At 40.7% G+C, this 13,052-nt stretch overlaps 1 protein-coding gene across 9 annotated transcripts in view; it reads left to right on the top strand.

Annotated features, from left to right (window-relative positions):
* The window catches only part of baz2ba (bromodomain adjacent to zinc finger domain, 2Ba), a 65,615-nt gene extending 53,182 nt beyond the window's left edge, over positions 1-12,433 (top strand). For 4 of the 9 annotated variants that reach the window (XM_079244642.1, XM_079244641.1, XM_079244640.1 and 1 more), the window contains 18 exons: positions 939-1,004; positions 1,365-1,505; positions 1,724-1,978; positions 2,307-2,530; positions 3,318-3,392; positions 3,471-3,702; positions 3,792-3,854; positions 4,418-4,562; positions 4,830-5,650; positions 5,729-5,981; positions 6,186-6,341; positions 6,819-6,979; positions 7,086-7,309; positions 7,984-8,119; positions 8,205-8,351; positions 8,764-9,065; positions 10,506-10,649; positions 11,009-12,433. In XM_079244642.1, coding sequence (XP_079100768.1) covers positions 939-1,004; positions 1,365-1,505; positions 1,724-1,978; positions 2,307-2,530; positions 3,318-3,392; positions 3,471-3,702; positions 3,792-3,854; positions 4,418-4,562; positions 4,830-5,650; positions 5,729-5,981; positions 6,186-6,341; positions 6,819-6,979; positions 7,086-7,309; positions 7,984-8,119; positions 8,205-8,351; positions 8,764-9,065; positions 10,506-10,649; positions 11,009-11,165 — 3,702 coding nt within the window. In that variant the 3' untranslated portion in view covers positions 11,166-12,433. Of the gene's footprint in view, positions 1-938; positions 1,005-1,364; positions 1,506-1,723; positions 1,979-2,306; positions 2,531-3,317; positions 3,393-3,470; positions 3,703-3,791; positions 3,855-4,417; positions 4,563-4,829; positions 5,651-5,728; positions 5,982-6,185; positions 6,342-6,818; positions 6,980-7,085; positions 7,415-7,983; positions 8,120-8,204; positions 8,352-8,763; positions 9,066-10,505; positions 10,650-11,008 lie in introns of all 9 variants that reach the window. The other 5 variants (XM_079244639.1, XM_079244637.1, XM_079244636.1 and 2 more) reach the window with 2 other exon arrangements.
* Positions 12,434-13,052: the final 619 nt, after the last annotated feature.

Raw genomic sequence — 13,052 nt, 5'->3', positions numbered from 1 at the left:
ACATTTAACATTAATTGTTTTTGATTAATTGAAGAAAACAGCTGAATGCCTCAGGCTTTGGTTTTCCATTCACAGATAAATAAGGACAAAAAAAAAACCCCAGAGTGCTTGGCATGTAGTCTGTTTGTTTATGGCAGTGATAAAACAATCCCCACAAACAGCCCATTTTAGTCCCTGTGTGCTGGAAATGTCCTTGGCAAGCCCTAATAGTGGCAATTGTGTCTTCCTGGTGGATCACAGAGGAAATGACAGCCTGATACGGTGGAGCGGGAAACCTAAAGAGATCAAATAAAATGATAGTCACCAGTGATTCCTGTGCCCTTTTGCAATACATGTTGTATCATGCACCAAAGAACAACATAGATGTCTCATCTTTTGCAGTCACATACTGTGCTAATGCTTAAGCTGCCAAACCCACTGATGTGGAACTGCTCAGTTTGTAGCTACTCTTTACTATCCATTCCTCTACGTCTTCCGCTTACCAAATATTATTGGAATGATTTGTCAAATAAACATTAGCCTTGTCTCACGTAATAGAATTTTCTTTTTTTTTTTGACTGCAACGACAGAGCAGCATGTCAGACAATTTGCGGGACCTAGCATTTTGTTGCTTTTGTTGTGTCAGCTTTAGTTTAGAGGCGCCGTCACCGATTCCAGCTGCTTCTCTTTTTTGAGCCTGTCATCACATCTACTTTGTATCGCATCTATGTGTTGCTTTTTTGGTTGTCATTGTACTACTGTACTCTTCACTTATGCTTCCACCATACATGTGAAAGTGTATACATGTGAAGCATCGTTTTGTGTTTGTTCAAGTATGGTGCCTCTATTGAATTTAGTGCATCACAGTTTACATTAATACATAATCAGCTTAGTCGACCTTGAGTGCTGCATGTGCTACGTGTGCTTGTTAATGTGTGTCTGTTTTCTTGCCACTGTAGGAGAGGGAAAGGAGGAGGCAACATGTAATGCTGATGAAGGCTGTCGAGGCTCGCAAGAAAGCAGAGGTAGTTCACATGCACGCAAACGCACACGTGCACACAGTCCACTTCGTGAAGCGGGCCATAGTCATTACTCCCCGTTTGGATTCAGGCTTTCTCTCCTTTCTTTGCCATCTTTCCCTTCATTCTTTTCTTTACTACACTCTCACCAAATGAAAAGATTCTGGCCCTCAAGCACTTTTCTTTTGAATGTGCAGCAGCATTAGACTGAATTCTAACACTGCACACCAAAGTCAAGTAAACCTCGTCTGTTTTCGCGCGCACACGCACACACACACACACACACACACACACACACACACACACACACAAATGCACACATTAACTTTGCTTTCCTAATGCTCCCATGAATTTTGGACTCTCTAGGAGCGTGAACGCTTGCGGCAGGAAAAAAGGGATGAGAAGCGCTTGAACAAAGAGCGTAAACTGGAGCAACGACGGCTGGAGTTAGAGATAGCAAGGGAACTAAAGAAGCCAAATGAAGATATGTGTCTGTCTGACCATAAGGTAGTACCTTATTACAGTTGTTTTTGTTGTTATCATTACTGTAGGTAATAGTTGTAGTGTGGCCATACCTAGTTAAATGTTGTTTTGAGTCTGTGCCATGTCTATGAACACCTTAATGTGTGGGAATGTGTGCCCCCAAGTGGTTCAAAAGATGTACTGCAGACGATTAAAAAATAGCTTTCATCTCACTGGAACTTTACCTGCTTAATTGTTTTCAGGCTCTCCCAGAATTCTCCCGAATCCCTGGTCTCATCCTCCCAGGACGTGCTGTTTCGGACTGCTTGATGTTGATGCACTTCTTGCGAGGATTTGGAAAAGTTTTAGGACTTGACTTGAATGTGGATGTGCCCACCTTGGGAATGCTACAAGAGGGCTTGCTCAATGTGGGGGATAGCATGGGCCAAGTTCAAGACCTCCTGGTTAAACTACTTTCTCTAGCAGTATGCGATCCTGGCTTGCCACCAGGACAAAAGGTGAGCAGTTCTTGTGGGTATTGAGCCAGGCACTGATCTTCTATATATCTTTGAACCCAAGGTGCCAGCTTGAACATTGCACCTGATGGGAAATACTCTTAGCCTTTAGCTTTCATTATAGATGATTTTAAGATACAAAGCATTAACTGTGTGCGAATGATATAGATGATAAAGTCAGCACATATTCTAAAAACCAGCGTCTATACTGTGTAGATTGGATTCAAAGTTTAAGGAACTTTCTTTAAAAGTAAAAAAATGAATTAGTTGATAAAGCATTCTAATAAAGACAATGACTTGACATCTTTGCAATCCTCTGCTTCCCTATCAGACAAAAACCATGCTGGGGGACCACCTAACCAACGTCGGCATCAACAGGGATAATGTCTCTGAGGTGCTGCAGATGTACATGGGAGCTCATTGTGCCAATACAGACCTGGCTCCTCTGGGCCTCAGTCTGAAAACCAAAGCCTTCCAGGCTCACACGCCTGCCCAGAAAGCCTCAATTCTCGGGTTCCTGGCTAACGAGCTGGCATGCAGCAAAGCTGTTATCAGGTAGGAGAAGCAGCAGAAATTGAGAGGTGGGAAGACAAACTAACCACTGCTGTCTTTTCATAATGTCCTCTGCGTCAGCGACATACTGCTGGCAACTAGAAATCATTCTACAATACATTATCACTCTGGAGTGACAAAAGTAAAACATAAAATTAGAAATTCCAGACATATACTAGAACCATACACTGAAAAATCTGTCAACAGTCCCATGTTTTTTATTTTATGTTTGATTCATTGGGAAATGATCAATACAATCAATAATTTGTTGTCCATTTAATATCTTCCAGTCACCTTACAGCAAAAGATGCATTAAAAAAACAAAAAAAACAACAGAAAGCAAATATAGAAATAGAAAAACAGAACATAAGAGACTAAAGTGAAAGGATCACAGGAAGTAGTGAAGTTTAAAAAAATAAGTCAAAAGGTTGGATATAAAAGTGGAAATAAATTGGAGAAACATGGTGAAGTGCGTTCCACAATTGTGGAGCAGAAAAACTGAATGCTTTGCCCCTCTCCCTTGGAGGGGAGGCATAATTGGAGTACAGTGAGACAGGTGGAGGAAGAGGATCTAATGCTAACAGTTGTAACAATATGGAAGAGAAGAATGAATGAAGGGGTGAGATTATGGATGACTTTGTAAGTGAGTTGTAAGATTTTAAATTAAATGGGGAATGAGATGGGAAGCCAATGAAGCTGCTAGAAGACAGGTGGGGTGTGATGGGGAAATGAAAACATGAAGAAACATGGATAAACAGTGTGATTAACAGGACTGTATTTCCACTTGCAGTGAGATAGAGAAGAACCTGGATCAAATGGCAAACATGAGAAAGGACAAGATCATTATGGAGGGAAAACTGAAGAAGTAAGTTTCCTGCAGCATTGGAATTAACGTTTCAGCCATCAATATGATGTCATACTGAATCTTTACATGTTCATGCAGGTTGAGGACCATTTATGCCAAACGAACTGGGAAAAGGGAAGCGAGCATGGGTGTGGAAGAGAACCAGTCTGTTGGCACTCCGTCTTCTGCCGCCAAACGCAAGAGGAAACTGGGAGGAGACAGCGAAGATGATGAAGACGAAGATGATGACAGTGATGACCAGGCGGAGGATGAAGAGGATGAAGAGGTGGAAGAAATAAAAAAGGTTAAAAAGGTGGAGACATATGATGAGGTAAAAAAAAAGAAATTATCTAAACAAATAATAGAGCTGTCCTTGCGTACATACTGACAGATATTGTTTGTTTGTTTGTGTATCATCAGGATGACGTCGACCAAGCTACCAGTATTGAGGAGCTGGAGAAGCAAATAGAGAAATTAGCGAAGGTATTGTCTTAGTAACGATGTGCATGTGCTGTAACAAAGCTAATTACCATCAACAAAAATGTTTAAAGCATTAGGAATGATGTATGACCGCGTTCGGCATGGGATCACGATAAAAAGTTTCTTGGGGAAGCAACCAGAAAGGCAAATCACAGAAACATGAAGCTTTATTACCATTTATTTCCTGTCTTTTATTACACATGGTGATACAAGGTTTCTCTGTGTTACTGTAAATGTATGTTTATTTGCACAAAAGAGGCAACTCCCTAATAAAATTAGTAAACTGTACATTGCTAATAATGAGCACATTTTCCAAAAATCTATAAGATCTAATATAGTGTCGACTGAAAATAAAAAAACAACTTGCATTTTCTCCATTAGATGAATGGCTGACAAAGGGATCGTTGCTAATTAAGGAATTCATTTGCTTAATAAACGACCTCATCAGCAAAGTGTGAAATACTTAATATATCACTATGATGAAAAAAGGGACATTAGGTGGAAACAAATGTTTTTGTTCAGTGCAGGTCTGTTGGAATCCCAGGATCTGTTTTATGTCATTTCAGCAACATCATCAGACCAGAAGAAAGCTCTTTGAGATATCTCATTCTTTGCGCTGCATGATGTACGGACAGGACCGGTACCGCCGCCGGTACTGGGTGCTGCCTCACTGTGGAGGGGTCTTCATTGAAGCCATGGAGAGTGGAGAAGGTAGCTGTAGCACAAACACACCCACACACACTTGCTGGGTTAACAGTAAGAGAAAGACACGCTGTACCTACATTGTTTAGCTGTTTTTGGGTCGGGGAAAATGCTGATAGTGTTGCACTAATTATACATAACATCTATAAACAATAATATTAACACAACTCTACTTATCGTCCATCAGTAAGTTTACAGTAATCTTTTCATTCTCAGCATTTGGTTTTAATGTCACACTTAAAGTAAGTCAAGCTTTCTTTTTTCCTTTTCCTGCAGCTCCAGAGGAACTGGAGGAGGAGCGACAAAGACGGAGAAGAGCCGCTGAGGAGGTCAAAGTAAAAGAGGAACCCCAGGAAATAGAATTGCAGAAAGAGCTTTCTGCCAGCCATGATGGACAGAACATCCGAACACAAAGCTTGGAGCAACAGAAAGACGAGGCCAAGGAGCACGAAGGGAAGAAGAACTCCCAGTCTCTGTTCTACCAACAGCCGAGCTGTGTTTCCAAACTCTGCTTGCTCCGGGACGTCGGCAAGGATGTTGGTAAAGAGTCTGTGAAGGCAGAGGAGAAGGAGAATCTTCATGCGAGACAAAACGGCAGTCCCATGGGAGCCCCTGTTGGCACAAACAAAGGAACATCATCCTCCCCCAGTCACAATACTCCTGAGCCAGCAGCAGCAACAACTCCCTCCATGGTGACCGCTAATGACACTACCAACATCCCTCCCCCAGCTTCAACTTGTTTATCTTTCCCCGGCCTCGCAGCTCTACGGGAAAGCCCAGGAAACACTCCTCCAACCTCATCCCCGACTCCGTCTCCACAGCTCTCATTCCAAGCCAATGACCAGTTGCTCAGAGTCCTGACAGAGAGGAGTGGACACTGGTTTAGTTTGCTCCCACGCAACCCATGTGACCTTTCTTCGCTGACAACATCTCCTCCAGGAGCACCTCGTGGGTCTCCCCAGGCATCTTCCACCCCAGGCAGACCCAGGTCCCCACCTCCATCCCCTGCCCTCCCTCTTACCCCTTCTGCTGCATCTGCCTCTGCCAGCCCCCACCACCCAGCTGGCCTCTTCAACTACCCACTATCTGCCCTGCAGGTGAGACTTCTAGATAGAATATACAGACACGCACTCTCTTCCACCTCCACCCTGTTGACCCATCTGTTTTCTCTTCAGGTGAAGTCAGGCGTCCCATTGCTAGGAGCTTCTTTCGGAAGTTGGCCGAGTGGCATGATAAGTCCCAGCCTGCCTCTGTGCAGTAGCCCCAGTCCCATGCTGGGTCACTCTCTGGAGGGCAACACAGCTGCAAGCGTCTCCAGTAAGAGTGAATCACCTTTACCTCGCATTGAGAAAAGCTCTTCTATGCCCTCTCCTGCATTTGAGATGCCAAAGTCCCTTGACCACCCCACACCTCGTCCCATTCCTGACGGTCAGTAACAGAAACACTGAAAGGAATCAAAACAAAATCAACCCGTCTGAGAATATTTAACCTCTCTTAAAAAACCAAGATAATTAAATCAGGCAATGTTCTGTTTTTCTGCATGTAATTTCATAAGTGTAAAACATTCTACGTTTTAGTTTTGATTTATTTGCTGTCTCTTCTGTAACTGCTTGTGTGTGCTCATTATCACAGAGATGATGACAGGCTGGTGGCGAGTGTCTGACATTGAAGAGCTGAGGGCTTTAGTCAATGCCCTGCACAACCGAGGAATCAGAGAGAAGATCCTCCAGCGGCAGATGCAGAAATATCTGGAGATCATCCCTCAGGTCTGCACCAAACACAAAGATGGTAAGTCTCAGCACGTAATCATTAAACATTGTCATACACACAGTCGCTGCGCTGTTGTTCAAACCTGAAAGCATGTAACTGATTCACTGCAAAAACTCAGCCTTAAAGAACAAGAAAAAAATATACAAAAATTTGGTAAATGTTGCTTAAAATAAGATAAATTATCTGCCAACAGAACAAGAAAATTTAGCTTGTCAAGACTTCAGAAAACAAGTAAAAATACTCTTAGAACAGGAGGAATTCTCTGGCATAAAAACTAAGAATTATTTTACCATTTAAAAAAAAAAAAAAAAGCATATGTATACTCAATTTAAGATTTTTACTCTTACTTAGATTTCAGTTTTTACAGTGGCTGACAACAGTGTACTAGTTATAGTTTAGACATGTCAGTATGTTAGTTATAGCTTGCATGCTTACCTGCACCAGTGAGTGTTTTTGTGTGAGACTCCATGTTTAAGTGTCATATTGTTCATCTAGTGGCCATGATTGAGCTCCGTGAGCTGGAGGAGAGTCAGGTCAGTGTGGAGTCGGTGCGGGGTTGGTGTGTGGAGGAGCAGGCCATGGAAATGGACATTGCTGTGCTGCAGCAGGTCGAGGAACTGGAGAGGAAAGTCACTGCAGCCAGCCTGCAGGTCAAGGTGAGTTAGGAACACAAATACTCTATTTTGTGAGCAGAGTGCAAAAAAACCCGAACATTTTAAGATGCAAGGGGACAAAATATTGAACAGCTGATTTCTCTCTTAGGGCTGGACTTATCCAGACCCTCAGTCTGAGCGGGAGGACCTGGTGTACTACGAACACAAGCCGCCCACCAAATCAACACCAGCATCAGCAAGTGCGGGTGACAAGGACTCCAAGGAGCATCCAGAGGATCGTGGGGAGAAGGGCGGGGTGATGCGTCACCCGGACAACCCGTTGGACATAGCAGTGACACGTCTGGCCGATCTGGAGCGCAACATCGAGAGAAGGTACCTGAGGAGCCCCTTAGGTACCACCATTCAGATCAGGCTGGATAATGTGGGTACGGTCACTGTCCCTGCCCCCGCCCCATCCACTAGTGCTGACAGGGAAGGGTAGGTCATTTCTCCAACCAAAGCTCCCCACCTCTCCCACTAAGAGCGTTTCTTATGTGTGTGTGCTTTATGTTTCCCATATTACTCAAAAAATGAATATCTTTGCTGCTTTCACAGCAGATTTTTGTGTCAGCTTGTTGCATTTGTGTTTGTTTTTTTTCTTTTGGGTCTTGTGAAGTTTTCTTTTTTTTTTTTGGGGTGGTTGGGGCTCCACTCAGTTTCATTGTTTACTGGCATTGTTTTGTCTTTTTTTCCTACAGTCATCTGCATGGTGTTGTGCCTCAGTAACCTCAGTTATGGGCATACTTATGGCTCCCAATAAACAGTATACACTTACTCTTTCTGCATGAGCATCCCCTTTACCTGACAAAATTGGTGTGTACTTCTTCCCAGCAACCTACACCCTTCAAATCCTCATGAATGTTTCTGCACAGCTGGAGCTCTTAATGGTCTGCTGTCTTGTTGGCAACTGATTGAACTGATATTGAAACTGATTAATGTGTAAATAATCCCAATCATTTGCATGCATTTGTGCATTTTTAATTTCACATCACTTTGTGCTCTCACAGTGGCGAGGAGGAGGTGGCCCACGGTATGAAGGTGTGGAGGAAGGCCCTGAGCGAAGTGCGTAGCGCTGCCCAGCTGGCAATGTGTATTCAGCAACTGCAGAAGTCAATTGCCTGGGAGAGGTCCATCATGAAAGTGGTAGGAAAATCTTCCACGGATTGAAAACAGTCTCCCAAGGAAGTGTGGAAATGTTTTCATTAAGATTAATTGTTTTATCTTTTAGTATTGTCAGATGTGCAAGAAGGGGGATAATGAGGATCTACTCCTGTTGTGTGACGGTTGTGACAAAGGCTGTCACACGTACTGTCACAAACCCAAGATCACCAGCATCCCAGAAGGAGACTGGTACTGTCCAGCCTGCATATCCAAGGTATCATTCACTCCCATCCATTTCTCTGTATATGTTTTCCATGTCATCCTTATCAATAAAAAGTCGTATTATATTGCTTTTTAACCCAAAATAGACATGCTTTCATTTAAAACTGCCAGTGGAGATGGCTACCATCATTATTCAGTTCAATTCAGCTTTATTTATATAGCGTCAGATCACGGCAATGCCATCTCCAGATGTTCTTCAGATAGAAAAAAAAACATAATGAAAGCCAATTCATGATAGCCTATATAAGGAAACCAACAGATTGAGATGGATGGATGCTTTGTAATTAGAATAAATTAGTCCAAGTATGTATTGTGTTACATACTTGTTTACATACTTGTTACATATTGTGTTTTTTAATTGCTCTCAACTGTAGGTAATTATTAGTTCATGTTTAATTTTACAGGCAAGTGGTCCATCTCCCAAAAGCAAAAAGCCTCCTGCCAAACCAGTTGCTTCTAGCGGAGGAGGTGGTAAAAAAGGCGGCGAGGCGAAGAAGAACGGGAAGCAAACAGGGAACGGCGAAGTATCGGAAGACGACTCTGCCAGTGTCAGCAGCACACCCAAAAAAGGAGCAAAGGACACCAGCAGGAAGAGAAAAGCAGAGGAGAGTTCACCTGCTCTCACCCTGACCAATCAGGAGAGCCCTGTGTGTGTGAAGCGAGCAAAGACGGCAAGAGACAACAACAGGGACTTGGGATTGTGCAGGTATGCACAGCAAGCTTGGACTTGTCTTTTCGTTGAATTCTTGTTAGATGTATCGTCTTGTTGTAAACAGTCACTGAGTGTCTGCCATCTGCTGCAGCCAAAAGCTTCTGTTTTGTCTGGACTCTGAAAGCTCTCACAGATTTGTTGCAAATCAAGTTTGTTAGCAAACAGCTATTTACACAGTCGGATGCCTGTTCCGGAAAAAAAACTTACATCTAACCCTAAACCATGATAAACCGTGTGATAAGGAACCCTTCAGTTCCAGAAAAGCCAGTCAGTGTTTGTTGAAACAGTTCTGAGTATGTTCAATCGTCTGTGGGTGGAAAAAAAAACAAAAAACAAAAAGAAAACACACAACCAATGTTGTTCTAATATTCTGATGGGCAAATAAAGGGCAGAGGTTGTGTTTCCGTTCAGTAAAATTATGTTTGAGCTGTTTAAACTGTGGGACCACAATGTTTTATCTTTGAAAAATAAAAAAATAAATGAAATACAAATGAAGAAGCAGGTCGGTAGATTAAAAATGTTACATTTTATTTAGTGGTTCCACTGATGGGTCTTTATCCAACCTCAACATTCTTTACTGTATAAAAAGCTGAAATTCTGAAAGTGTTGATGGTGACAAGTTAAGGAGAAATGATCAGATGGGTTACAGTTTACCTTTATACTAACAAGGTTCTTAGGCTCACACTGACTTTTTCAGCATTCATCTTACACTTAAAAAAATCTTGCTAAGCAGTACTGTTATTTCCTGTTTAAAAACATTTGCCATTTCAGCTTCACAATTCTCTTTACTCAGACATATACACCAAATGTTCAACATTGTATGCTTTGAGAGAAAGGCTCCATCACTGCTTTAAACAGACTAGTAGACCAGTAATTCTAGCAAAAATCACATTAAATGTTTCATTAGAGGGGAAGTAGATAATCTGGCAGCTACCTACATGTTCTCAAAGCAACGTGTTATAAAGAAGCCTGAGCCTGATTTGATGGTGACTCAATGTCCAGAGAATGGCGTCTATCTGCTTACTGACGACAGATTTATATGTGGTCATGTTAAAAAACAAAAGACCTTGAATAGCAAGCTAATCTAACTGGGATTTTCACCTTAACAGGTTCAGGTTTATTATTGGATGTATGAATGAGGTGATGAAAAGGACAGCTGCTTCTGGTCCAGCAGGAGTGGAGAAACTTTTTGGTTTAAGAGAACTTGCCAAAGAGCTGGTTAACTTAATATTTCAACTAACACAGACCTTAAAAGTTTCTTCTGTGTACTTGGAAAGTCAGAGTTCACTGATGCTGGAGTCAGACCATGAGTTTAAAGAAACTACAGATTTCTTTGAGAGCCTTACACATGTTGTCCATTTTCAATGTAAAACTATATAAAAAGGAATGATAGCGTTCCCAATTAAAAACAAGCTTCTGTTTTTAACCCATTAGAGTACTTCTGGCGGAGTTGGAACGGCATCAGGATGCATGGCCTTTCCTCACACCTGTCAACCTGAAATCAGTCCCGGGTTACAGGAAGATCATCAAAAAACCGATGGACTTCTCCACCATACGGGAGAAGCTTGTGAGCAGCCAGTGAGTTCCCATCACTTCTGTTTCTTCTTTTATTTTCTGCTAAAAGCCTTCAGGGACTTCAGGAAAAAGTCAGAGTGGTTCTCTTTTTTTCCTTTGTTTTTTATTTTTCTTAAGCCTCATGTGTAGATGTGTTTTTTAATGTCACTGCCAGGGGACTACAGATGAAAACTAGTCTTTTGGCTTATTCTGGCTTTTTTTTTTTTTTTTTTTTTAACCATGTGTAGTCTTGTGTTTTATGAAATTGCATTTTCCCCTTTTCAAATAAACTAAATTTAAAAATACAGTAGTTAATCACATCTGAATTAGCTGGATGTAAGTTGTGCTTGATAACCTAAAGATTTTCTTGCCTTTTTTTTTAGGTATCAAAACCTGGAGACTTTCATTATTGATGTCAACTTGGTCTTTGATAACTGTGAAAAATTCAATGAAGACAATTCAGACATTGGTCGAGCTGGCCATAACATGAGGAAGTTCTTTGAGAAGCGCTGGACTGAGCTTCTGAAACAAACAAACTAAAACTCTGTTCAGACTCTTCCACCTGACCCCATCGGACTTTTCATATCAGAGCACCGGGTTCTACTTTCATTCTTCTCATGGAGGTGGTGGCTTTGCGTGATGGAAAAAGAAGTCAACCCCTACTAAAGAACCGGTGATGTACTTAAGAGATGATACCTTGAAAAAAACAAAACAGGAAAAAACAGTTGTTACATGAGGTGCGCTGGATTTATTTACAACAGGGATAAAAGCCCCAAAGAGTCCCAGAGAAATGGGGTGTCCTAGTGCAATACCATTCCCTGTCTCAGAACACTGCACTGAATGAATCCTCAAATGTCACTGATGTATCTGCGTTAGAATACTTTCCACTACTTGTAAATATTCTTTTGTTATTTAATCGTATTATAGTGAATGTATTTAATTTTGTAATAATTATTTATGAATCAAGGTCCACTTCATTTTCTATGAAAAGGAGGAATCATCTGAACTGCTTTGAATTAAAAAAAAAAAAAGGAATGTGTCTTTGTGTTATAATTTTCCTAAATATCAAACAAAGCCAAGAAAGAAAAAAAAAAACTGTTTACACTGTTCAGTGCTTCGGGGCATCAGAGGACTATATTCATTTGTTCAAACTGTAAAACTGCATTTATTTACAGGAACAGCAGAGGAAACAGACAACGGTGATTCATGTGTATATACTGTTAATTAATGTCAATATTATGTCTTGTTTGGAACGATGTGTACAAATTGTTTAAGAATATTAAGATATTGTTTATGCCTTAGAATGATTGTAGCATTCTATTTTAGTGAACGTGATGAAAACATTATCATAAATATTGTTTGTACAGTATATACATATCCTCTGCAAACACTGTGGTATCCTTAATCTTGGTAGTGCCTACCCTTCCAACAGGGGCATGTAGGGGATGTTCTTGTTTTTCGTTTTCATTCTTATGACAATTAATTTTTTTTATATGATTTCAATCCAACAAGGCCTCCAAAGTTGGACAGTGACACAGAAATCATTCCTCACCATAGCAGAAGAAAAGGAAGGAACAACAAGCATCCACATATGCTTCCACAATGCATTTCCTTGTTATCTGCCACAATACAGAGGACCTAAGGCCATTTGTAACCACTGTGTTGAACCTTGCTGTGTGTTGTGGCCTGATGGAGGCAGCTAGAGTTTTTTGTACCCAAGTCAAAAGTACTTGAAGTTACTTTTATTTAAAATATTGTGGAATAAAAGTATCATTCTTTTGTAGGAGCTTTATTTTTCACTAGTGTGTGGCACGGACCTATTAAAAGGATGTTTTTCAACGTACGTGACTTAAACTTGTTTTATTTCAGTTCCTCCCTGAGCTGATTTTGATAAATGGTATAATAGGGATCAGTGTTTTTTTTCTTTTCTTTTTCTGTTTATTCAGTATGCGATCATAAACAATTTTCTTTGCTTTATTGTTTCAAGTTCACAGAAGCATTTTACAAAATCCTTACTATTTAGAAACTCTCTTACAGTTTTAACAAGTGAAAAAATGGTGCCAAAAACCCACAATGTGAAACCTCTATTAGATTTATATTTAATTCGTTAATGCTAGTTTGAAAAAATAACTGGACAAATGAACAATGGATGATTGGACAAAAACATGAATTTGACAGGAGTTGTTGCAATGCTCAGATGTTTATTTGAATATGATTAAAAAGGATAAACACTTAAAGAATTTCACAGCTTTCGACATAATACTTAAAAAAAAAAGTCCAACAGTAGAGAAAAGGAAATCTTCACTTAACGTGTATACAAGCTAAAATACATAAACTTAGTGGAAGCGAAGTTTGAACATTTATTTAATTATTTTCACAAGGACAAGTCATGTAGCACAGTCTTGAGTTGTATTTTTAAACAATCTG

The sequence above is a fragment of the Telmatherina bonti genome (assembly GCF_933228915.1).
Source record: "Telmatherina bonti genome assembly, chromosome: 1".
Lineage (NCBI taxonomy): Eukaryota > Metazoa > Chordata > Actinopteri > Atheriniformes > Telmatherinidae > Telmatherina > Telmatherina bonti.
Note: the sequence above shows the minus strand (reverse complement) of the source record. Positions and strands in the feature narration are given on the sequence as shown.